This window comes from Chlamydotis macqueenii, chromosome 5 (genome assembly GCF_036417535.1).
Source record: "Chlamydotis macqueenii isolate bChlMac1 chromosome 5, bChlMac1.mat, whole genome shotgun sequence".
NCBI lineage: Eukaryota > Metazoa > Chordata > Aves > Otidiformes > Otididae > Chlamydotis > Chlamydotis macqueenii.
In genome coordinates, this window is record NC_141560.1 from 28,393,840 (window position 1) to 28,420,365 (window position 26,526).

Genomic DNA, 26,526 nt, shown 5'->3' on the forward strand with positions numbered 1-26,526 from the left:
TAATTTCCACCCAAGCTGTAAATACTTGTATTTGTCATGTGATAGATTGTTGCTAAAATACTCTGTTTTTTCTGAGGCTTAGAGTTTTGGATTAGATATGATGAAGTGGGTTTACAGATGAATGATGGATGGTGTTTGATGTGATCACATTAAATGACGTTTGTGCCATTTCTGTAGCTGACAGATGTTGATTCATTGTATTTTTATGTTTGGAAAGGTCCGATCTTTTTGTCATTACTCAAGTGGCTTAATCAAAGAATTTTAAATGTATTATCATCGTTATACCGTGAAAAGTGATGGCTTATAGCATTACATTGATGTATAGTGATGAGCAATTGGAAAACAATTTGCTTTGAAATAGCAAACTTTCAGTACTAAAAAACCCCACAAACTTCTATGTTTAAACTTCTTTACAGAATATGGAAGTTGTAATAAATTCCGTGGACATAGTTTGCCAGCTCAATGTCTAGGAATTGGCCACTTCCGAAGAGCGGTGTATTGCACATTCACCTTTAATTCAGTTCTCCAAATTGTACTTTTATATGCATCAGAGCGCTGTGTGTCATTTATGACATAATGTGGCCTCCATTAAAATGTTGATATTTGTCTCATAAGATGGTTAGCATGATAGCTGGAAAGCACACATATATTTAATATTAGATAGTATTGGTTGGTGGGTTTCATATCACCACGTGGTAAGCTTATAAAGCACCACTTGATTGGACGTTGATGTTAAAGGGCAGCTTTGTTAAGTAGTTGGTGGAATTATTTTTCCACCTGGCTTGGAGTATCTTCTATTTAGTGATTTGTGTAATACTTTCGAAATTAAAATGGAGGCATGGGCAGTTCTTTAAAAGCTGTCTGCTTGGTGTCAAATTAGAAAAAATTCTACAAACTTCCCTGGCTTGAATTAGGCTATGGTGGAGTCAATTGTGTCAGTGGAGAACAGCAAAAAAAAAAGTTAAACTTCAAAGCTTGGCCTAGTTCTCAATGGTTTAAAAAACTCTTGATTAAAAATGTCATGGACATGCTCTTGGTGTTCAACCCGTGGCCAGATTTGAGGTCAAGAAGGAATTTCCCCCGTACAAGAATGGCAAAGACTGATGGGTGTTTCCTGTAACATGGACGTGATCTGTTAACTAGCAGTATTTGAAAATTGAATCTAATTATGTTCCTGCAATAGCAGGGAATTGAATACATCAAGGATTGTCTTTGGTATCTCCCGCTTTTTTCCTCTGGCATATTTTAGCTGTGGCTATGGCAGTTCAGTACTGGCTTTTAAGTTTGTTGTGAACTGAAGGATGTGGGGGCAGGAGTATTTTATGGTCTATAGTTAAACAGCTTTTCTAGAGACCCCACCAGACTTAATGTCTCCTGAGGAAGACAGGACTCATTGATTCAGGTGGTCTTTCCTTGTGCTGGAGTGTTGCTGGAGCAAAGAAAAAGAGAGCTCAGAGTGGTGAAAACAATACATTCAAAGAGGGAGAAAAAAGGGAATAGAAAAGTTGTCTTTCAGAAGGTACACCAAAAGCAGAAACCCGAGTGGAAAAGTTAAGATGATAATCAAGGCTTCCCACATGTCCAGGACCATAACAGTGTCAGTGAAAGAGAATTCTGAAGTGATCTGCTCAACATTAATTTTTGTTTACTTACTTATGAGTATCTGATATTACTGGAACAGTGTTAGTTTATTAGGAACTTTGATGGTTAGAAATTTAGCTTGATGTGGATCTTGAGGGAACAAGAATACTTGAGAGTTCTGTCAAACAGAACACATTTCAAGCCCTACACTTCTGTATTAGCTCCCCTAATTTCAAAGCCAGAATCAGCGTACAGATGTCTCCATGCCTGCAGGTGTGTGGTTCATTTCTCTGTGCTGTGTAATACTTGGTAGGCACCTTTTGTCTCAGCGTGGAGTTGATGATGATATGTAGGTCTGTGCTTATCTATATTTCAGAAATACTTACAATATCATGTTGCAGATCTTTGTGGTGAGGATGGATCATGGTAAACTCTGTATTAAAAAGTGGGACTGTGTTGATTTGCTTGCATATGGGATGTGAAGAAAGCAGCACTGAGTTTGGCCCTCCTACTTCCAAGAAGGGCTTATCTGTCCTTCAAGTTAGTGCATTTTCTAAGTGCAGACCTGACTGAAAAAATCAGCTGTCATTTGTAATCAGCAAGGATATTCAGTCCTCTTCGTGCAACCTGATTGCAACTTCTTCTTTATTGCGCTAGCCTGTTAATCACAATGTGGCAATGGGTAGTAGGTGTGAATAGTATAATAATGGTTGCGTGGATACAGGAAATTCTGCTCATCTCCCTTTTATTGTCTGCCCCAACTTTGAGCAGGTATTGTACAGTCTGAAGTAGCTTTCAGAGACTGACATATTCTGTCAATCATCTTCCTCTTTCTGACATTATTTTGATACTTCTGATACTTAGCAAAACATTTTGAAGATTTTATTTTCTTAATGATTTTTAGAGGTTTCATCTGCTCAGTGTTTTTATTCTTTGCTCAGAATACTATAATGATATGTTTCCATATTGTAAATTAAAATTAAAAGTTTACTAAATTTATCAGCAAACATCAGTTGGGTATGGCAGGTGTCCTGCTTTAACTTGATGCTTGACACTTTCATTGCTGCAGCCGTGTGAAGAGAATATTGCCATTTTGGGTGGAATTTCTGCGCTGATTGGTGGAATTTGTGTTAGTTTCCCCTTCAAGGATTCTGCAGGGCCTGAGTATCTTTTTGTGGCCTTGCTTTCTTGTAACTGTACCCCCTCACTAACAGGCATCATATGTGCACGCAGTAGCAGGTGACACACACAGAATCATAGAATCTTTAAGGTTAGAAAAGACCTCCAAGATTATCAAGTCCAGCCGCCAGCCTAACACCACCATGTCTACTAAACCATGTCCAGAAGTGCCAGTATTGTCTTGATAATGAAGCAGCAGTACCCCTCTCTCTATCTCATAGCTAGCGTGTTTCTTCTTCTCATTGCATTTCTTGTCATTGTCATGAGAAATACATGTTTATCTCCTGAATATGCTCCAGCTGCACATATGCTAGGAAAACTTCTAAGACTCATAAATGCAGATGTAATAATGGGACTGACTGTTGAGAACAGTAACTTTCACTAGGATGTGAAATAAGGAGTCCAATATTTAGGGAACTGTTGAATACTCTTTATTTACTAAATTGCATTAAAATTCCATATAGGAGTAGTTTTATTCATGGCTTGCATCTCAGAGCAAGCACTTTGTCATATTCTGAATTCCAAATCTCCCAAGTACAGGAAGTGGATCAATACTAAATATTTTGAACAACAGAAAGAGTGGCTTCATATAAAATTTTACTTGAACTTTCAGAATAAATAACAGATGTTAGCCAGATGCCAAGAGGTACACTAAGGTAATGTTTTTACTGGGCGTACTAAGCACTTCCAGTGATCCAACTTGTTAAAATTATTTATGTCCTACAACAAAACAACTAGAAACCTTATGGGAGTGGAATTCCAAATGTGAAACAACTTGTGTTACTCTTTACACATCGTACATATATTTTGCAATCTTAATTATTCCAAACTGTCCGCACTTACAGGGCAGTTAATGCAAACAGTGCAATTCAGACACCGCAATACTTTCTCTCTTATGTAGTATTCCCCTACCAAAGGATGCTACTTAATATATAGCTGGACACACAGCAAGAAATAGTATTTAGAATCTTTTAAATATGAAATTTATTGAAATTTTAGAATACCTGGAATATGGGTGTTTATATAGGTATATATAATCATCATAGCATAATTTTCACTTATTTTTAATCTACAAAATTTTGACCTAATGCCAAGAATTCTTCAACCAATTAGATGTCTTTTTTTTTGTGTCATATGAAACAGATTAATTTGAATAGCAAAAATATAATGCTGTTTTAATTATTTATAGAATAAATTCTAATCTAAATTATTTTATAAATTAATTTTTTTAATCAAAACTGGAAAATTTACATCTCCCATCTGTTTTGACATTGTATTCCCAATCAGTTGGTACTTGATGTATTGTAGCTAACCTTTTTAGACAGTTGTCTTCCAGAAAAAGGGAAGATATTAACCCCATATGGTATCTGACAAGACAGTAACTTCTTTGTGACTAAAATAATGTGTTTGAGCAGTTTGTTAAATGTTTCCTCTGTATTAAAAACTCATAGCTCAGAAGAAGCTTTCTTGCTAGATGTGATACTTAACTGCCCCAAGAAAGGCTTTTTTTGGAACTGGTAGTGTCACTGTTTGTTCTGCCTGCTCGACCATCATCTGCCTCAAGATAGAACTGCAGACATTGGAAAGCTTATCTTTAAAAAGAAAGTGTTTGTTATTAATGACATATAGTGAGCAAGGAGTATTCTTCAGATTCTCTGGCCACATTTGTCTAATTTAATTAAGAAATTTTTTTTTAATTTACATTTTCAAACTGGAACTTGTGAAGATTTTGGAGATTTCTCACTAACACAGATAAGAATTTAAGCTGGAAAGCACTGATTTTGGCAGCCCCAATTTCCCTTCCTCTAAGTCCAATAAGTTTTCTGTCTTAGAGATGCATACAGCAATACTGAGGGATAAGAGGGTGCTCGCTCTCCCTAAATATGTATCATGAATTCATTTTGCACAGTGCCACTAATTAATTTTGTTTTAGTGAAAGGAATAATGGATGTCATTGTAATTGCTCTTCTGATTTGTTCTGGTTTAGAATTTTTTTGAACTGCCATATGCCAAGCTAGCAAACTTTGCTGTATTTCTGCTAATATAATTTTGATACAGGACATTTAATAAGATTTTAACATACCTGTTACTGGTTTTTCTGTCATCGCAAGTGAGAAGAAATAGACATTGAAAATAATGCTTGTTGTACTTTTTAAATACATACGTGCTGTACAACAAAAAATTGAAAATTTCAGACTTTCAGTGACTATCCCATCCCTGAGTCATACCATTGTAGCCTTATCTGATAGGAGTTCAAGTAAGAGACATGGATGAGCTCATTATATGACCCCCACTGTTTTTTCCAGAAGAAAATAGAGTTATTTCTAAAATCTGTTTTACTGTTTAGCAACAGAAATTGTTTTCCAAGTTCAAGCAAGAATCCTAAGGTAGAGAATATGATGTTCAGTCTTTCTTGTACTTTGGCTTGCTCAGTTATGCTGTTGTCCCATATCCTAGTTCTGCTGACAATTCACTTGATCTTTTAAAAATTCAGAATGTGATTAATACATACAGTGTATACAGTGGTATAAAATGAAAAACTGAAGATTTCCAAGGCATTTACAAGTATCTGATGGTTTTAATGGACTGTCAGATATTTTGGTTTCAAGGAATCAAGACCTAAATATAAGAGGAAAGTTTTGTATCTCTATATAGAGTCATGTGTATGTGTGTGTGTGCGCGTGTTTGTGCACTTATGTGTGTGTCTACTTGTAGGTATGCCATGACAGTAAAGCTATTTTTATTATCATTATAGCATTTTCCCCCGAACTAATATATCCAATTAATGTATTTTCCTTTGAAGTCACAAGTATATTTGAACAATAAGAGACCAGGAAAGTTCCAGGGGAAATACTAGGAACATTTGGTTTCTTATAAACCGTGGATGGCTAAAGTACTCAGAACAGCAAACCTGTAGTGTAAAAAGAAAAAGCAAAATGAACATTACTTATGTAACTGCTGCATTTAAGAATGTTCATATTCACAATCAGTGTTTTAATATGTTATACAGAAAATTGGTACAGTTTGAATTATTTCACATAAAGGAATTGTATACATGGTGGCAATACAGCGTAATAGTGTCATCTAAACTAACTTTCATATGGATAACATCACACTGAAGTTTGTCCAATTAAAAAAAGGCCAAATGAAAAAAACATTTAAGATTCCAAAGCATAAATTGTGCTATTTATGTTCGTTAAGTATGGTTTGAAATCCTGTCTTAGGGACATCTTACCTAACTATGTATCTAATGCTACTCAGTAAATGAAGAGAGTATTGATTGGCATATGCTGCTTAAATCGATCACCTTGACAGCCACAATTACAGTAATCTGTCAGTATTAATGACTGTCTTTCAAGCCTTGATACCTCTCCTTCGCTTGTCTCATCTTGCCTCACTTCTGTTTGAAGTGCATTTTCTTGCAACCTCTGGTTTTGTCAGAGTAGGTACTTTTGTGGTGGTTTTTTGTCCCCTGAGTCCAATTTATTGGCTTGATCATGCAATTAGAGTTAAAATGCAACACCAGGGAGCAAAAGTAGGCAGTGTTCTGAGTAACAATTGAACCTCAGGGGTAGTGCAGGCCTGTTCTCAGCCATCATTTATTAGTTACCTGTTGAAAGAATAGGATTGTTTTGCAATGAATAATTCCAAAGCATCACTTTAAATGCCTTTGATTTTAGCCACTAGAGACGACTGATTGAACCAACATTTGTGATGGGTTTTTTTAAAACTCTTACCTTAGTGTTTGTCATATAGACACTTCAAATAACTGCTGGAGAAATACTTGCAGATGTCTCTACAAGCTGCTGGTTTTATTGCATTTTCATGTATACGTACAGATCATTTCAATTGGTTTTAATGCATTTTTGAAACTGAAGTGTGAGGCTAGAAAGCTATGTTATAGTGTAGTATATTTTAATGTATATAGTCTGTGAGGATTTTTTGCAAAACACACACATACTTTCCTTTAGCAGCAATTCTGGATTTGTATGTGTTCGGGTAAACATAGTTTCTTCAGTAATTGCCCTACTTCTAATCCCACAGAATCTGCTTTCTCTACCCCAGGTAGCTCTTCTTTCTGTTTTTATCGGCTGTCTGCAGATGTGATGCTGGGAACCACCTGTTAAAGAGGTGTAGTGTAAGCACGTGGGTTTAAGGGTAATAGTGGTGTTGTCATCACAAGATATCTGTAACTTGTTTGTTAATTAGTAGTACAGCTTTATTTATTAGTTACTCTTCCCTAATGAAATGCATGATACTCTTTTGAAAGTCATAAAAAAGCAAAATATCAAATGAGACAAAACTGATTGACTCCAGTAATACAATTTTCTACTAAAAATTACACTTACAAAAACTGAGTGATCTGTTGATATTGTAGACAATAGGATGGGGAGAGTCAAATCTTTTTGGACTGTTAAGAAAAATATATTCTAGGCTCTTTTACTTCTGCATTCTTCCAGAAATTGAATTTACCCATCTGAAGGGGGGGTATTGGTTCTACTAATTTCTGTGTACAATATAGGTAGGCTTATGCCAGTGGCATTCTGTTTTAGAATAAAAGGATGTCAGTGGGCTACCCTGAAAAGCAGTGAGGTGCTTTATCAGCCTCCTAGAACTTCTGAATTTGGATCTGCCAGTACAGATCGCTTGAGGAAGGGAAGTTCTTCTTTGTTACTGCATCTTTTTAAGGTAGGAGACTTCTGTATGTTGTAAGGTGGAAGTTAGTAGAGCAATCACTCTTTCATGATAAAATATGTTTTAAATGTATGTAGATCCTTCTTTTAAACAAAAATTTGCAGGGAGAAAGCTGGGAGTCCTTAAACTGGAATGAAGAAGATGGAGTAGTTCAATCTTATGCAGAGTTGATTGCTTTGTACGTAACACGAAATGACAGGGGTTTTTTTGTTAATACTTACTTAGCCTTATTAATTAGTTAAACATTATGAATAACAAAAGCCCTTTGTTAAAATGTTAAGACTCTTGCCCCTTAAGGTGTTAACATTCATACAGTTTTTTTTGATAGCCCTCAGAAGTCTGTGAATAAAAGCAAGGAAGTTTAAACAATTTTTCCTGATGTTTCTAAAATTTAAAGAAAGAAATGTTTTTAAACTATGTAAGCCCTATTTTTAAGCTGTAAAAGACAGCATTGTTTATTGATTTAATCATTTTCTAGTCATAAATTCACCCCTAATAGCAGATAAGTGACTTGCAAACAATTTGAAAGATTTGTGTGTTAAAACACTAAAAGCTGTGTATATAGAAACAATAAGTATTTAACATTGTCTGTGGTTGATACTGATATTTAAATTGGTGGGAAATGTAAATATGGGAGATTATTTGCAACAAGCAAAACTGACAAACAGTAATGTCTGCAAGATAGAACGATGTTTTTGGGTGAGTTGAATAGGATATTGGCAAACTGTTTCTGTGTCGTTCTACGTATGGTAATCAAGACAGTTGGGGCATGCTATCCAGTGCCAGCAGAGGGATTAGAAGATGATAGGTACCAAAAAAAAAAAAAACAAACGGAGATTAATGGAAACGAGCACTCTGGTTGTCTTTGTTCTTCTATTTCAGTTACTGAGAAAAGGAGTTATGTGTAATACCTGTCACTATAGAAATGTCTAGCTGGAGATGTAATATACTTCATGTAACAAGAGTCACTAATTAAGCAGGTCAAATTATAACAAAAAAGGTGTATGTATATAGTTTATTCTGTATGTGCCATATACTTAATATAAAGATGGAATAAACTAACATAAAGCAAGGATTAAAAGTTAGTATTACAGTAATTGGAGTTACCATATGGTCGTCCGAAGGACATGAGTCCTAATCATAGCCTGGCCAATCAAATTAATCTCAACATACTTTCTAGACATTGAGAAAATAGTTTAATTGCTGATTAACTGCACCTGAATAGATCTGTGGGTCACAAATACATCTATCTCCTTCTCAATGCTTCTCCTCCCAAACACAGAAGAATGCAGGCTATTAGAAAATCTTGTAATTTCTGCTTGCCAAACCATAGTTACCGTCCATCTGTTCTTGCCAATTGTGGAAAAAGGTCAGTTTTCAGCAAAGCCATGCGTTTCACAGAAGGTATGTGAAGTGAAATTTCACAAGGGACATGATGGATCCTGATTCTTAGTGATAAACCTTTGGGGCCAGCAGGGTTGGCATATGGTTCAGCATGATATGAAGGCTTGGGTTCCCTGGCTTCACTTCTTTGGCGTGGAACTGATAAAACCTGGCTCTGAAGTATTGTTTTGCTGGACACCAATCATGGGCAGCAGGAACTGCCCATTTAACTCTCTGTGGGAAGGAAGCCCAGGCTGTGTTCACAATAGTACCATTGTAGTGCTGCAAACTGCTCTCAACAGCTTGACAGCACTAGGGAGGAGGGCGAAGGGGCAGCTTTACGAATTGCGCTTCAAAATAAAGAAAGATGGAAGTAACTGAAAAATCATATTTATTTTCTTCATTTTAATAGAAGCAGCCTGTCTTCGAGTTTTAAAAATCATTTTTAAAATCAACTTTACTGCCTTCCAAGGAGACTTATAAGTAGATTATCTCGTACCAGTTCTGCAGCAACCCAGGGTAAAGAGAAAACATTCTCTTCAACTATAAAAGAAAAAAATAAGAAAGATAGTTGTGGAGTTGGTTAAAGTACAGATTGGTATTAATGATAAAATTTCTCAAGAGAGAAGTTTTCTTTGTTACTGTATAGTGCGGAATTGCAAATTAATACATATCTGTATGTGCAGTCTTTTTACTGCACAATATTTAATATTAATATAATTTTTATTTCTGTAAATTTACAGTTTTTCATGATGTTTTCATGAAAGGCATTTTTGTTACTGTTTCATCAATGAGTATGTCTGTATATGCAGAAAAAGTATTTAAGGTAGAAATTTAAGTATTTGAATGTATGAAAACAGTGGGCTTAAGCATTCATGTTAATACTAGAGAGTGAAGAGCCAGTTTTGCTTCTGTATTCTTACACTCATCAGCCTTAATTACTTAAATTAAAACTGGTGTAATGCTGAGTGTCAGAGTGGGGATAAATCCCTTTGCCAAAATCAGGAGTTAGTATGTGGGGCTGCAGTTCCCCCTGGCCTGTATTTCTCATGAGAAATTTTGTCATTAATTCCAGTCTGTACTTTAATAAACGCTACCACTGTCTTTCTTTTTTTCTTTTATAGTTGAAGAGAATGTTTTCTCTTTACCCTGGGTTGCTGCAGTACCAGTAAGAGAAAATTCCACATTATTTGTGGGCTGAGGTGACAACTGCAACACCTTACCATCTCTTGTTGGCATGTTTGGTGCCACATCCTTAATAAACTTCAGCCCCTTGTCCCATTGGCCTTGTGCCTCCCCTGCTGCCTCCTGCAAGCCTGGTGCTGACAGGTGAGCAGCCGCCCGTGAGCCGAGCCGTTCTGTCTGCCGGCAGGAGCATCGCTCCAAAGAGCGCCTGAAGCATTGGCAGCTGTAACGGGCTTCAGAACAATTAGCACAACATACCGTGTACGTTCATCGATCCCTGTCTTGGACATATTAGTAAGACGAATCCTCCCTGGAAGTTGGACTAGGAATTCTGCCTGCATAAGGGCTTCAGCACTGCTTCCTTCACTGTTTTGTTTTCGCCTCCGTAGCCTGTTACTAAAACACGGACAAGTGGGGCACTTGTAAATACTGTCATTAGTCTTCTAGCCACACAGCCAGTAAATTTAATGAGTAATCAGTTATAGTGTTGAGGTATTCGTCCTTCCAATACTGCTAGCCCTTTGATCTTCTGTCCTTTTAATGTCATGCTAAAACGCAGTTCAGAGTTAGTAAAACCAACAATATACAATAAATGGTACCGAAACCGACTTTCTACTATATGTTTGTGTTAATATGCTCCTGCTATATTTCAAGCAGATAATTCATTGAATGCCCATTCTTCCTCTTACTGCAGAGTAGATTATATTTAAGTCAAGATTAATGGATAGATTCTGATGTTAAAACCCAGTCTCTGAGCCTGTCGTTCCCTAGAGGCATATAGTGCATTAGTTTAAGCCAATATGCTGCTTATCATAGATACTATGACACTGTCTTAAATGACAGTTTACTGTACTTTGTTACTGCTTACTCTGGTAATAAAATCACTATATTGTGTTCTTGATAATTACAATATTAAATAGAAACTTAATTGGATTACTGCACATTTAGATACAGATAGTTCTTAAGTAATTGTCCACTGTAAAATTTCTGATACTCATTTTTTTCTCTCATGAGGTGTGTTCTGTCAGTATCTAAGCTTAATACTTTGTTCAATCACTGTAGCTGAAAAAGTGCTGGAAAGAAATCTACATTTGGATTTTTTGGTGCAAAAGAATATCTTTTATCCTGTAGCTTTTCACTTGATCCTTGTTGTTTTTAAAATCCTTCCGTAGGATACTTTCATTTGCCAGTGTCCTTAAAATAAAATAATTTATGGGTACTACAGAGTAGAAGAATTCAGTAAGTATTGTTAATTCAGATTTTTTTTCCCTTAAATTTGAAATTGCTAAAAGTCTGAGAATCAGTTTGTCATTTTTGCTGCCTAAGCAGATGACCAGAATTAGAATTTTTATGTGGCTATCTTAAAAAGCTAAGTTTTTTATATAGCTGGTTTTTGTATAGTTCAATTCTGGATAATATTTATATTAAAATTTTTGTTAAGTCCATTCCACTTGCATTTTAATACTACATATCTTTATAAGTGCTTTTTGTAAAGGAGCTTGGTGCAGAGTGGTTACATTTTTCATTTCATAATTGAGTGTTTTAAGTGGTTAAGCAGAGTCCAAATTTTATCCAATTCCAGGCTGTGTTAATGGTGCTACACTCACACTGCCTTAGCACCTGTTATGGATTTTGAGTCATCTGGCAGCCCGTGGGACTTAAATAAAGAAGTACCAGGTGTCCTGCCTGTCTCTTAATTGAGATGCAATGTAAACAATATAGACTTGGCAATATGGTTATAGGAATGGATTAAAGCCCAGCTTTGTCTGCGCTGATGAATCACAGCCTTTTCTTCCTAGATGGTTTCATAAACCACTGAAGAATTTAGTTAGCTGATGGAACAACATAAAAAATAAACAACAGATCCAGGATTTTCCTAGAAGGACAGTACTGCAATTAAATTTATTGGGTTTTCCAATGAAAATGTAAGCATCAGTTACAATTTCTTGCAGGAATTTAACAATTTTGAAAGTGCTCACACTGTAAAAATGAAGATTCTTAAATACGTTCAGATAAAGTCAATGCCTTTCAATATATAATGTGTTCGTAAACTAGGCAGAAGGGAATAGCGTTGACTTGGAAATACTCAGTGGCTGCAGCTTTATCTAGCTTATGCTTACGTTGCAGGATCTTTAACCATTTAACCATAGGGTAGATACACTCTTAAAGAAAAAAGCCTTTAAATGGCAAAAATACATATTGTTATGATCTGCCCTGTAACTTTTACTTTATTATAGATTTATTGAACTCTTTAGTAGTATAAAAAATAGAAAGTAATTTTCATTATATTTATTTAAAGAATGATACAACTATATGTGTTGGAAACAAATTGCAAGATCTAGAATGATGGGATTAATTTGTATGGATTTATCTATTATGTATTCCTTCATTTTCTTCATGAAGAAATTCACCTCAGCAATTGCCTCAGAAAGTCCTTTTTGCAGTTACAATTTGTGTTGAAAAAGAATTTTATTAAGGATGTTTATTTTCATATTTTCATTTTAAAGGATATTTATTTTAATTTTTTAATGAGATATCTACATTAATTAGTAAACTGTCATATATATACATTACTTCTTAACATTTATGATTTTGGATAATTAACACCGAGTCCCTTCTGCAGTTTCAAAATATTTTCATGAAATGCAACTTAAAAGTTTACTTTTAAAATACAACTTTGAGTCATTTGAGTTTTATGTTCCCTCTTTATTAGGAAGAAAGTAGATTGTTACTTTTTTTTTTTTTTGCAGAAGTGCTGTCATTAGTATTGAAAAAACTGTTTCAGTGGAGAGAAAAATCACCTTAGAAGACTATAAAATTATTAATTCTTTCACCTGTTTAGTAGTGTCAAGCATAGCCATTTTTTTCCTTCTCTTTCACCTAAATAACTTGCATCCAGCATGAGGAGAATGAACTGAATTCTGCTTCAAGAGTCATCACTGTTGTGGCTAAGTTCCAAGTGCATATGCCGAAGCTACTTTCATTTACAGCATAGCTGTGTAAACATATGCACAGAGCAAAATATTTAAATACTGCCAATATTGAAAATGGCATATAAGAAAAAGAAAATGACCCAGGCTGACTTTGAGCTGTAAAGTTGGCTTGAGTAAATAGAAGTTGCAGTTGGAAAAAAACAATCTCTTTATTTGTATACTGTGCAAACTAGATGTGGAAATCGCCAAAATACAATAAATAGGGAACACCATGATGCCACTTCTACAGAGTCACTTTTCAGAATATAAGAGAACTTTAACTATTCCTCTCAGTGTGGCCAGTTGATACTGATCACCCACCTACATACAAAACGCAGCCAGTTGCAGGGCTTCCAGCACTGGATCAATAGCAGCCTGGCTTACAGCCTTAATTCAAAGAGCCAACAAAGAGTACAAATTGCTGTGACTCAGTATGAGTTCAACTGGTTTGACAACCACTGCACAATCTCTTCTTTCAGAGTGAGATTTCCCAGAAAAAAAAACTTCTATTTCTGTGATGTGTGGGTTTTGTCCTGTCTTCATTTAGAAGTTGAATTCTGCTATGGCTAACTTTTCCTTTCAGCTTCTCTAAAACTTCGGTCCTAACCTGTACTTGTTATCTTTTTACTGGGGGCAGTCCTCCTTTCACATTTTGACTTCAAGAATTGTAATTTACTAGGAAAAATCTGCCCAATAAAACTGATACTTTCATCATTTATGTACCTCAAATGGTAGCAATTAATTCAGTGGGGTTTGCACACCTTTTCAGGCCAGGGAGCCAGAAACTTAAAATCTCCTACCAACATGTGCCATATGTGCCTCACTGTTTCTTTGTTTCATTGGATCTTTAATATCCTGGGAGCATTTCTGTATGTTGACAATACTACAGATTGGAGGGTTTTTTTCTAGAAAAGGAGAGCTGTGCTTCTAAATTCAGTGAGGGAGCAAATGTAGTAAACAAGAGGGTGCCATCTTACGTAGCTTTTTTTAAAATACTGTTAATCTCTTTCATATAAATAGTGTATACATGCAATTAAAAAACCTCTTGCATGTGGCCATTGATCCTACAAGCAAGTATCTCTGGGTGGAAGATTTTCATTTTTCAGTTAAGGGTAGAGCAGTGCTTTGGTTTCTGCTTGTCTAAATTATTTTCCAAATGCCTAGCTGACAAAGTCATACTCTCCACAATCATATCAATATATATTGACTTCTTAGATGATTTTGCTAACAGTTGGAACTGCCAGGGATGCAGCTGTACATGTATTTCTGACAGTAGTTTCTAATTTAACCTGAAAAAGTCCATCTTGCTATTTAGAAATGCATTCTCTGGCTTTTTTTCAAAGAGGTATTTCTAGGCAATCATCAAACCCTCCTCTTTTTCCTAGCACTGGAATCAATGAATCTCAGGTACTACATACTGCCAATATTGTGATCACATATTCCAATATACAGTTATACTGTGATATACTACACAGGTGTACACATATTTATAAATACATAAGCATCAGGAGGGAAGGTTTACAAATAAAACTTTCATGGAAGTGTGTCATCTTGCTTTTTGTTCAGTTTTTGAATGAGACACACAGTGATGGAAAAAAACTTGAGTGAAGAGCCCACATTTTTACTCCCTTTCACAAAGGAAGTCCTTTTGTTATAATTCTGATTTTTTTTTTTCTTTTTCTAAAAAAGAAAAAAAGTTATATTATCAGTCTACTGGACTTGACCAGCCCATCGGTAGGAGTGCAGAGATGCCTGCAGCATTGGTGAGCTTACAACTTGAACTTCATAGTTCTAGGGTATTTCCTAAACTCTAGTGATCTTGACGCATTTTAAATCATCCAGACATCATCTTGAAGTCATTTACTAAACCGGAAGCTGAGGCATAACATTTTATTGTGGTATCTGAAAGGGTAAATGTTTTCTATTGACTTTTAGAAAAATACAAGGTTTCTGCCATTGATGACTTTAGGTACTTCACACATGTATTCTGTTTAAACTTTCTTGGACAAATGAAATACTGATATGACATCACAAATATTTCCATCATCGTTTTAGTGTATTAATGAACTGTGCGTATCTTCAGCCCTTTTTAAAGTTTCTGTCATTGAGTAGGTTCCCCAGTATAATCCTTCCCTCCAGAAGTGCTGAGGATATTTTACGTTGATAAAACATTTTCTGTATTTTTCTTCCCAGAAGTATTGGGAGCATTTAGGCATATAGCTACTCTGTTGATCTGACCCAAGTTCCTCCTGACTGGCCTTAGGTGACTGAATCTAAGACAGAGGTGATGAGAATCTCCACGGAGCACATGCCTAGTCTTGGATGCCTCTGAAGTTCTGCCACCTTCCCTGAAGATTTGCCCACTTCAGCACACACTAGAGCTGCCTAAGCCCCTCTTATATCCTGAGCAGCCAAATGCCCAGTTTATGCCTCTCTCTATCCGTTGAGTAGGTCGGTATTTCTTTGCCCATCTGACCTGTGAGGCAGCAATGCTAAGAGTTTTGAAGGTATACTCACTGGATTAGAGCCCACACAAACACAGCAGGAGGTGACTCCTAGTTATATCAGTCAGCCAGGAAATGAGAGAGCGGTTTCCAATTTTGAGGCCACATCTCCTGCCTCTTACAAAACTGTTCTAACCATTGGGACCGAGGACATTTTGTAATCAGGCACACTCCATTCACAGCTGAAATTGCTCTTCGTTTCATAAAATAAGATCTCTGAATCACAGGGAAAGTACATGCTCATCTGTATAGCCTAATGGTTATGGTTCTTCCCTGGGAGGGGAGAGCCCCTGGATTCCAGTCCCGGCTGAAGAAGTGTTTGTTATCCGATGGCCTTTGGAGCAGGCACTAAGATTTCTTCTCCAGCCCTTTTGTGAATCTAGCATAGCACTTAGATGCTCTAGTAATAGATAGATTACAGATTCCCTGATTGTAATAAACTAAAGACGCATCCACTCTTCTTTAACTACAAAATACTAGACAGAGTTATTGTAATGCATTTTATTCAGATCTAAAACTTACAAGCAGACTTTGTCTTAAAGTCTGCAAGGGGTGTGAATAAGAAGAATGGAAAGAAAACGTAGTCAGAATGACACAATAAATCCATGGAAATTAGTATAGGAGATGAATTCCACAGAAGGACTTGAAAAATGGAGACAGTAGAAAATCCTGAACATGGGAAGTACAGGATCTTGTGGAGATTGTGTGGTTGAAATTACAGGTAAGGAAAAACAAAGACTAAACAACTAGAGATGTGGGAAAATGTAGCAAACAAATTTCCTCAGCAAATGGAGTGATGGCAAAGCCCTAGATTAAAAAAAAAAAAAACAAAACAAAACAAAACAATGGCAATGTGAGGGAATTGTTTTGGATATAAAGGAAAAAGATTAAGATGGTGGATGAAGATGGAAGGAGGAGAGCTGTTTTGCTTGTATTATTGTGGCACTTCTGTTTCCTTACCATAGGCACTGAGATGGGGTACAGCACAAGACAGATGTTGTTTGTCCCCCAGAAATAAAAAAGCCAAGTATAAAACTGAAGACAACAACTGTCAGAGAGATGTGAAACAATAATAGGCAGCATGAATAGTTGTGTGACCTACACAGCAACAAATTTAAGTCTTCCAAAGTGTTTTCCTTGTTTCTTCTTAGATAAACATAATAACAAACCGCAGAGTTTGAAGGGGAGGTTGTTTTGTAGACACTTAGAAAAGCCTGGTGCTAGGCATAAGAAGCCACATGGAAGAAAGTACAGAAGTACCTATCTAAAAATGTCAGTGTGAGTGAGAGTGACTGTCAGTGTTAACTGACTGGAGACAGAGTAGTTTTGATAAAATTGATCAATAGGTATGCACTATAAAGTTAAAAAAAGTAGCCTGCATTTGTGCTAGGGAGTGGCAGACTGATGGTGATATCTGAAGAGAATGTCTCGTGTATGTTCAGAAAGTGGGCTCTGCAATACTCCCAGTAGATACAAGGAGGAATAAAATTCATTTGTTGAGGTCAAAGAAAAAGATACGGCAGTACCTGAGATGTGGAGTTGTCATGGTTTAGCCCTGGTCACCACGCAGTTGCCACTCTCCCGGCCCCTCCCCAGCAGGATGGGGGAGAGAACTGGGAAGAAAGGAAAACTCGAGGGTTGAGGTGAAGGCAGTTGACTAGAACAGCAAACAAAAATGACAATAATAACAAAATACAGGGATACTAAAATATACACAATGAACAATGCACAATTTCTCACCACCTGATGTCTCCATGACCAATGCAGCCTGTCCTGAGCAACGATCATGGAAACAAAGCAAAGCAGCAAGCAAAGGAGAGAGAGAGAGATGCTCCTCAGCCTGGTCCACCCCCACTTACATACTGAGCATGACATTTATGGCATGAAGTAGTCTCTTTGGCCAGTTTGGGTCAACTGTTCTGGCTATAGCCCTGCCAGTTTCCTGCACACTAGTGATACCTGGGAAGCCAGACAGTGCCCTTGGTCTCTTCAGTAACAACCAATAACATCAGTGTGTTTATCAACATTCTTCACATGCCAAATCCCATACTAAATCCAAAACACTGTGGCTATTGAGAGGAAAATTATCTCCATTCAAGCCAAAACCAGGACAGAAGTAAGAGCCTAGATAGTTTATTCATGTAGATGGCTAGAAAAAGTTTTAGCTTAGATTATGCAAAGATTATCTGCAAGATGTAGGTGCATTCTGCCATAGAGATCTAAATAGAGCTTGAGTTAAAAAAGAAAGTGATACAATCAACAGTGATGGAGAGCTATTAGGTGAGAACATGAGATGTTGTTTTTCAGATGGATTAAGCATAAGTAGGTGATCTGACAGCCAGGATTTCAGTGCTTGTTCCCAAGTGCAAATCAGCAGGTCCAAAAAACTTGTATGTTTACAGTTATAATGGAAAGTAGAGCATTTTCAGTATTAATAGAAATAATTGCAGGTTTAGAGAATAAGTAAAATGGACTGTAATGCAAATGAAATTTTAGCTTGAGTATCTATAACCTGAATGACCTATAAAGGTGCAATTTCTGATTTTTTCTTGTATTGATTGTATTTTTCAGAACAGTATCTTCCAAAAAACTATAATGAAGTCATTAAATTTTTTTGTTACACTTTTTGCAAATTACATATCTGTCAGGTTTTAGCTGACAGATTTGGGTGAGTGTCTGGATAGTCAGTGTATATCTTACCATCTTATCCATTATTTTGTTCAAATTAGCACCTTCTTCAAAAGCAGAAAGCTCACAAGACATTTTTTTAAGTGTTTAGTCACTCTCTGCACCAGAGTCTTTCTCCATTGGTTCTTCCGTGCATCCTTTCCATTCCATCTTAATTGCTGATGCCAGTGGCAACATCCACTCACAGTAAGAATACAGCTTGCATTGCCCTATTATCACTAGCCATGGAGTTTTTATGTGCCACTCAATTTGTAGGTGCTAATAACTCTTCCCTAGAGAGCAGCATTTTAAAGAAATAAATGTCTAGCCTATTAGAAGTTGTGTAGAATTGACTGCCATGGGTTTATGGTCACTCTTGCAGATAGTTGCATTCATATACAGCGTGGAACTAGATTATCTCAGCCACAAAAAAAAATACAAATTTGGAGTTCTAAAGTACTAGAATGTTCTCAAAGTGTAAGTGAGTAGAAGATAAAAGTATCCCAATCTCAGCTACTCAGTCACTAATACAGAAAAGAAGCTCTTCTGAGGAGAGCGTGTAATTTTTTAGTGCAGAATACAGCATGCTTTGGACTTGGCGTTTGCATCAGATTTTTGGTTTGTTTTTAACAAGCTGCAGATGGTTTTGTGGATTGTTAGGACAACCTGGGTAGCTGAGTTACTTTTCTCTAGGTGTACTAAGAGTGCATTTGAATTAGACTTCTAGAACTGATATAAGCGTGTCCTCTCCACTGTGTAATGAAAACATCATTATCCTCCTCAGTCAGCATCTGTGTCGAGACTTCTTTATTTGGTTAGGAGATAGGTACCTAGATTGGAGAATGGGAATGTCCCTGTCATGTTCAAAGCGGTAACTTTCCTTCATTTTTGCCTTATTTTTGTATAAGCTTTGGATATAATAGGATAAACTAAAAGGTTTCCTTTTGAGACCTCTGAAAGTAGAGCATTTTAAAAGCAGGTAGGTGTCTCCACCCTACTTTTTCATGAAACGTTTTACCCATTCAAGCAGACTTTTAAAAACAGCTTGTTTTGATAGCAGCCTGTTCTCCTGTGGGCCTTCAGCCTTTGCTTCCTGGCAGCACCTTTGGTGCGAAAAGAGAGTGATCAATTGGGAGACTATCAGTGCCAGCATGCATAGAGTGATAAGTTAACACACCACTGGGAATTTCTAGGGCCCACCAAGATACTTCACTTCTAATGTGCTAACAAGCTCATTTTTCTACCTCTTGCCTCTTCAGTTATTCTTTTTTTCTCAGAAGAGCTTAGAAGTTGAGTGCATCAGGCATAATGAAAAGCTCTGTAGGAGGGAGAAGCAATAACCCCATTTTTCCCTTTTCAGCCAAATAGAAAATTAGTTTCTGGTAATACACAAAGGCCAGTATTTTTTTGTGCAAGGGGCACTGCTGTGAATCAAAGGACTCTATTAACTGCAGAAAATTCAGCAGCTGTGAATCTCCCCCAATGAAAAAAGTGCTTTTCAACAAGTTGTGAGATACGTAGTATTATTTAGACTTCAACCATCAGTTTCATCCTCTACCACGTATACATAGCCTCTTAAAAACTGTGCTGTATTACTCTCCTCTGTTAAGGCTCAATACTGTGTTTATGCCCCAACCTAAGAACCGTTACAATGGGAGATTTTTGTATTTTCTCTTGTCCCAGTGCTTCTATTATAGCTTCTCCAGCCTGAAACTTCTGCTGAGGTTCAGCTGTCTCGGGATCCAGAAAGAATTCAGAACACAGTTTTTGGAGGGAAAATTGTTTCCCACTTTCACTGTGGAGCCAAGTTGTGGTCTAAGGAAGTACAGTGAAGTTCAGCTGATTCACTAGAAGTTGTTTTCAGATAATATATTCTCTATACATTTTTTCATGTTTAGATGTACTGCAAAATCTACTGTAAATGTTGTACAGAAAACAACTGCAAAAAGGTTTCATAGGAAAAGTTCTGTAGCTGTTGAAATACAGTTTTTAAAAGCTAAGATGAAGGGGATTGTCTCCAGCTGTAACTTGGGGCTGAGAATTTTATTGCTTATCATAACTGAAAATAGTATCATTACTTATTTTAAGTGCTCGCACTTGTTATTAAAAACGCTTATCACTTGTACTGCAGTTTTTTGCTAAAAAATGTGTGCAAGGTGAATATTATCCCCATTTCACAAGTGGTGAAATTGAGTCAGAAAGGTCATTTCCTCACTGCCCCTGTCCTCCCAAAAAAGAGCAGCAGACCTGAAATCAGACCCTTCAGTAAAGTGATTCTGAGTGCATTCCGTCACAGTAGGCTGATTTGTTTGGGGTTTTTTTTAGGGAAATAAACCAGAACTATGTAAGGAGAAAATGATATCACTGTCTACAAATAAAATATGAGAAAAAGTGTACACAACCGTAAATGCCAGGAAAAAATTCTGATCATTTTGTGGTTCTGTAGAATAACTGGAGAAGGTCTCCCACATTCAACATACTGAGTCCAGCTAGAGGACTTTGAAAGTTGTGAAAGAAAAGGTTAACTGATTTCTCAGTTCAGGAACTGTACGACATGAAGTCAGCATGGTAGTTTTTCTTGATAATTGTATGTTGCTGCCTGCTGCTCTACATTTTGACAGCCATTTCCATAGTTGCTTTCATGAACAGCAGAAATATTCTCTCTTTTTCTCGCTCTCCCTGTGCTAACAGCACAATCAGGCCTGCTGGAACAAGAAGCCTGGAGAGGGTTCTTCAAAAGCAACAACACTTCAAGATACGGTCTCTTGTCAATAATATCAGAGAGGGAGAACACGGGGAAAAGGAAGAAGTACAGTGTTTTGCTGTCAGTGCCCCGCCGACAACCTGTTAGCCAGTATTTAAGGGTCCTGCGGATTCTTTACAAATATTCTTGCTTGTTTTAATGGTATAATTGACGAGATGTTTGTCCCAGTACTCAAATTTTGCTCTGTATTTATCTTAACTCTGTGTGTGTGTGTAGCAATTTGTTACGAAAAATGCTCAATAATTTATTTTGTTAATGCTAAGGTTATTTTTCATGCTATACCTCTTATAAAATTGTAATGGTTTTATATTTAATCATGACCAGAATACAGCCAAATCAGTTACTTAAAAGAAATTATTTAAATTGCTGTTTGAAAAAATTTTCAGAAAGTTTTGCATCAGATATGAAAAAAAAGATAGTTGACAAGGTTTACATTATTCATGTTTATCTTACAGTTAGTATTACTTCAGTGCATCAAATAATATCACCGTTATGTAAAGAATTAAAAATAAGTCTGTACAGCCACTGAAATAAATGGTATGTATTTAACAAAAACAAGAATTCTGAATTACTGGGCACTGGTATTTAGCAGTTACAGTACATGATATAAATTGATCCTTAATTCTTGGCTAAACTAGTTACGAGGAGAGAGCACGATACCTGCAAACAATTGTTCAACATCATCTAGAGCCTACAACTTTTGAGGATTTTGCTGCTCAGGTTTTCTGTCCAGCACCTTACCACCATTTGCCCTCAGAGACAGGTAAGAAGTGCAGTAAATAACTGGTTTTATACAATCTTATTTGAAATGCAGTATCCTTACTTATAAAAACTAAAAATTCAGACCTTTGTATATCATTAAGAGTTACCATTAATCTGAAAGACTGTATGTACATACTTGAAAACCTGGGCAAAGTTGCTTTTAAATCTTTTTTCTGTTGCCTGGCATCATGAGCCAATGCCTGGCATTAAGATTTGGCTAGCTACTTTAATATAGCCACCAGACCCTGTATTTTTATGGTGATCTTTATTGCGTTCCCCTGTATAAAGTCTCCATGGAAGTGTTGGTACTCCTTCATCCAGGCTAGTTCAGGTAGATACATTCTTTAATCTAAGTACCTCTTCCTTATGAGAAAGTGTTAATGCTCACTGCATTTTTAGAATGTAAATTTTTAAATCGTCACTTTTGTTTCCAGGTTATTAGCTGCAAAGTTTGTTTTAAGGTCAATTTTGCTTTCCAGTAAAATACCTGTTTTATAAGAGGATACTGCATTTTCAGTTACTAATGAGAAAATCGGTAAAAGAAAATGAGTAACTCAAGGCCTTCCTGTTCTGAAATTTCTTGAACTCCTTATGATTATTTCATTATTTTATTTCCCCTCTTTTTAGATCATTAAATATCAGTTCTGTTTATCTGAAGGTAAGACAAAGTGTCCAAAAAACCCCTTTGTTCCTCTTACTTTTACTAGAGCACTAAGCTTGTAACCAAATTGTATGCGAACTTTCCTTGTTGCCCTTGTTCACACTAAAAAGAATTTCACACTGATTTGAGAAATGACCACTACATCTTCTTAAAGTTTTAGTCTTTTACTAACCTCAGGTCTGCATGAAGCACTAACACTGGTTCTGGGATTAAGGTAACTAATGATAGAGACAGTTGTTGAATGAGTAACACTTTATTGTGTTGACCTTTGTTTCTCAGCATGAACAAGTAGTACTGGATGGCAGTGGTGTGTTTTGTACCCTGTGCTGTCTTTCATTGATGTTGTAAGACATTCTGCAGTGATAACATAGGAGAGAAGGAGAAGAAGAATGTGTAACACTTGAAATTCCTTGTTCAGAAACCTGTATTTAATGACAAATAAATCAAAATGCTTCCGTGGAAAAGCTGTGAATCTAAATAAAATAAATCTTGTAAGAATAATTTGGCAAGTTGTTATATCAAAATTTGTTTCTCAATTGCAAAAATATCCAGAAGTAAATTCTAAAATTATAGAAGAGTTGTGATAGGACTAAAGAAAAGAATGACTGAGAGATGTTAAAACGTTGAGACTCTTCCACTTGGAAGTATAAACCATAAGTAGAAATGAGGTATAATAAAGTATAATAAGTGGTATAGTTATGCTGGTGCAAATAGGCAAGACCAAAGGGAAACTAAATTAAAAGCAAGTAATTTAAAACCAATTAAATCAGTATTTTAAAATTAACATAATTTAATGTATAAAAACATTTGAATAGGGAAAATCTGTAACTAGAAACATTAAAAACAATAACCAGGGGTACCAGTCCTTGCCACGTTTCCTACCTAATGTACTCAGTAAGTATTCAACACCAGGCCCTTTTGTATGGCTAGTAGATATTCTATATTCTAGTGCACTTGTATCAATTCTCCCTATTCACTTTCAGAAATCTCATCCCAGGCTAAATTCTTCTGCCCTCTTCCTCTCGTTCATTCTTTCAGGGTGAAGCAAAGCTGCTTTTCTGTACTAGTTTGATGCACTGGGGAACACTGCTCTACAGTGGCAATTCCTGTATACCTTTTAAAATTGTCCTAGTCATACTTGGTATTCTCTTAACATGCTCTGGAAAAAGATTATGGTTTTTAGAAGCTTGATTTTAGACTTAATCTTTCTAGCAAATGTAATAATTTTCTGCAGGAATCTCATCAATAGGAGCTTGTGATGTATTTCACATCTGCATGTATGCGCACGTGTGTTTACGTAGCACAAAACACGATGTCCTGTCCTGAAGGCCACATTCTTCTGGACCTTGTGCTGGGCAGTGGAACTGACCAACACCTCAGTGTCAGGAGCAGCCAGGAGCTTCCTAGGACAGACACGCAGCACGGTGTGACCTGTCCCCAGGCCTGCCTGGCTCTGAGCTTTCATTCCAGCACAGGGACGCCGGGGATGGTCTGGCAGTCCTGCTTGCAGCCTGAGGGCTGACCCCTGTTCGAGCCGGGGCTCTGACACTCAGCTGCAGGACAGAGTGCCTGGAGCAGCACCACACCATCTGCCTCCAAGCTGACTCTGGAGTGCACAAATTTCAAAGCTTGAGGCAGGTATAAATTGACACTGCAGTCATCTGCCAACAAGGTTACCCCAGGGCTTGGAGTTAGCCTGGAAACCACTGGTTTCCAGTTCCAGCAAGGGCAGACCTGTGAGCAAGGTGGCTACAGATGACCCAGAACTTTGACGGACTGTGATCCTAGGAAAGAGTCCGGCATCCAGCAGGCAGACTGTTAAAAAACTAGATACCCATATGATGCCAGGGTCCCTACACAGGCGGGTTTTTTGGAAGATAGGTGAAAAGTTCTGAATTTTGCCAGGATTGTACATAGGAATGGCAGTGGAGTCCTGCCTGGGAATCCACAGCAATTCATCGCCCCCAGGGATGACTCAGACAAAACCTTGCAGGCTTCCTGACAGACGTTTCCATGTCATCTGAAAATTTCTGATCAGCTTCTAAAAATGCATCACAATTCTGCTTAAAAATACAACATATTTCATTTATGTCTGGGGTTTTTTTTTGATGAAAAATAACTGAGCAGGAGACACTAGAAAAGATTTACAGATTTCAGATATTATAGACTTGATTCTTTGATTGGATCATGATCTCCAAGATTACAATTGCTGAATACATTTAATTTAGAAAATATTATATCCAATTTCTTCTTCTAAAGAAGATGCATAGAAACTGTGAAGCTACTATAGCCCATCACCAGCTGTTGTAATTTTGTTGTTCTGATCCCACTGGCCAGTTGCAGCATGCCAGGTTTTCATTTCAGCTAGGATAAACGTGCCATTTGGTAACAAACTCTGTTTCCTCAGATTGGCATATTTTATCAAAGGCTCAGCCCATGGCAAAAGCTGTTTCCTTCCTTAGAGTGGTTGCTCTTCAATACAGCGTGATTGTGGCTGCTGCTGTTTTATCTAGGTACTTAGTCTGCCCTGTCAAAATATCTGACGAGTCCACCTTCCCATGTTTCGGAGCCTGACAAGCATAGTGGATGTGTACATTTAAGAAAAACGAGATTTACCTGAACGTAATCACAGAATATAGTTCAGTTGCCTCTGTATTTTTTCCTTTGTGCTGACTCTGTTAATAGAGTAACTGCAAATGCTCTGTTAAATAGAGTAGCTCCTGCCATACAGCTATTGAGTAAAGCAGATTTCTGTGACACCGGAATAGGGAGAGGGAACTGTCAATGGTAAGCTCAATGATATTGAAGGGCTTATTGACCCCGTGACGCTAAGATTCTAAGCTTTAAATTGTACTGATGTCTTGGGTTTGATTTTTCTCTATCTTCTTTTTTTCCTCTCTTCCTACTAAAAATAGTATCTCAGTATAGTAAACCATATAAAGAAGGGGCCTCTCTACATTAGTCATAGCATTTTCCTTGTGGTAAAAGCATCAGACTTTTTTATCCCAACAATCATTCCTTGTGTTTTCAAGCCTGTGCTCAGAACAGGCTAGCTGAGGCTGCTGCCTCACTGCCAACGTAAGTGGGGACGGCAGCTGACAGGCAGGGAAGCAGGGAACGTAGAGATAACAGTTTTCAGCCGTGCACAAGAGGAACCCACATTCCGCAGCCTGCATCTTTATTTCTTCTGCCACTTGTTTGCTGTCTAACTTTGAACTGAGAATCTTTTTGGCCCTGTATCACACCTCCGTAGATGAGGATGGTGGTGCTTTTCTCACTGTAGAAGGGTCTAAGCCACACTAGTTGATGGTGCTGGTTGAAGTTTGTGATGGGAAGTGAAGCTGAAGTACAGAAATGAGCACTGTACGTTTGGCAGGGCTGGATAGAGTTTCTTATTATCCCTTCTCAAGTCCAATCCTAGGAATTTTTTTTTTCAATCCAAATCAGAGCAAAACCTCAAAACTTACTGAAATGTTCCAAAAATTTCATATTGGAACAACTGAAGATGAAATTTTATGCATTTCTGAACTGTTGTCCTTAAGTCGACCACTTGGATGATGGTAAGGTGGGGATCCTCAGTACTTTGAGGCAGTACATTCAGTATGGACTGCTAGAGACTCAAACAGATCAATTTTCTACATTTAACTAAACGAGTCCACTGGAAAAAAAAAGAGTATGATTGTCCAATTCAAAAGCATCCCATGCATACACACAAGGGGACAAAGTTAAATTTTAATCCTGATGGTAGTTTTTGAATGTTTGACTTTACAAATTTATTGTGTTATGACAGCATTTTCCTTGTCTAATTCCTTTTATCTTTATTTTGAGGCATAGGGCAAAAGAGAAATTCTGTACTACTGAGTAACAGCCAGGTGATTCATAAGCAAAACTGTAACCTCTAGATGCACCACCACCTCCTGCAGTCTGAGATAGGGCAGTAACTGGTAGTAATGGTAAGCTGTCATACCTCTGCCTGGATCTCTGCCACCAGAAAGATGGGGAATTTTGTCAGTGGGTTTCACAGATATTAGTTGACAGAGAGGAACAGGTTTACCCAGTATGTTTCCAGCCGGATTCTGAAGAGCATTCTTCACTGGAGATGGGCTCTGCCATTCTTTTGCCATAAACTTAATCTTTTTTTGGTCTGTTCTTTCTCATGTCTGGCTCTTAATT

At 37.1% G+C, this 26,526-nt stretch overlaps 1 protein-coding gene across 6 annotated transcripts in view; it reads left to right on the forward strand.

Annotated features, from left to right (window-relative positions):
* RALGAPA1 (Ral GTPase activating protein catalytic subunit alpha 1) overlaps window positions 1-26,526 on the forward strand; it is a 137,610-nt gene that overhangs the window by 105,959 nt on the left and 5,125 nt on the right. For all 6 annotated transcript variants that reach the window (XM_086749420.1, XM_086749421.1, XM_086749422.1 and 3 more), the window contains one exon: window positions 21,569-21,693. In XM_086749420.1, coding sequence (XP_086605546.1) covers window positions 21,569-21,693 — 125 coding nt within the window. The remainder of the gene's footprint in view (window positions 1-21,568; window positions 21,694-26,526) is intronic.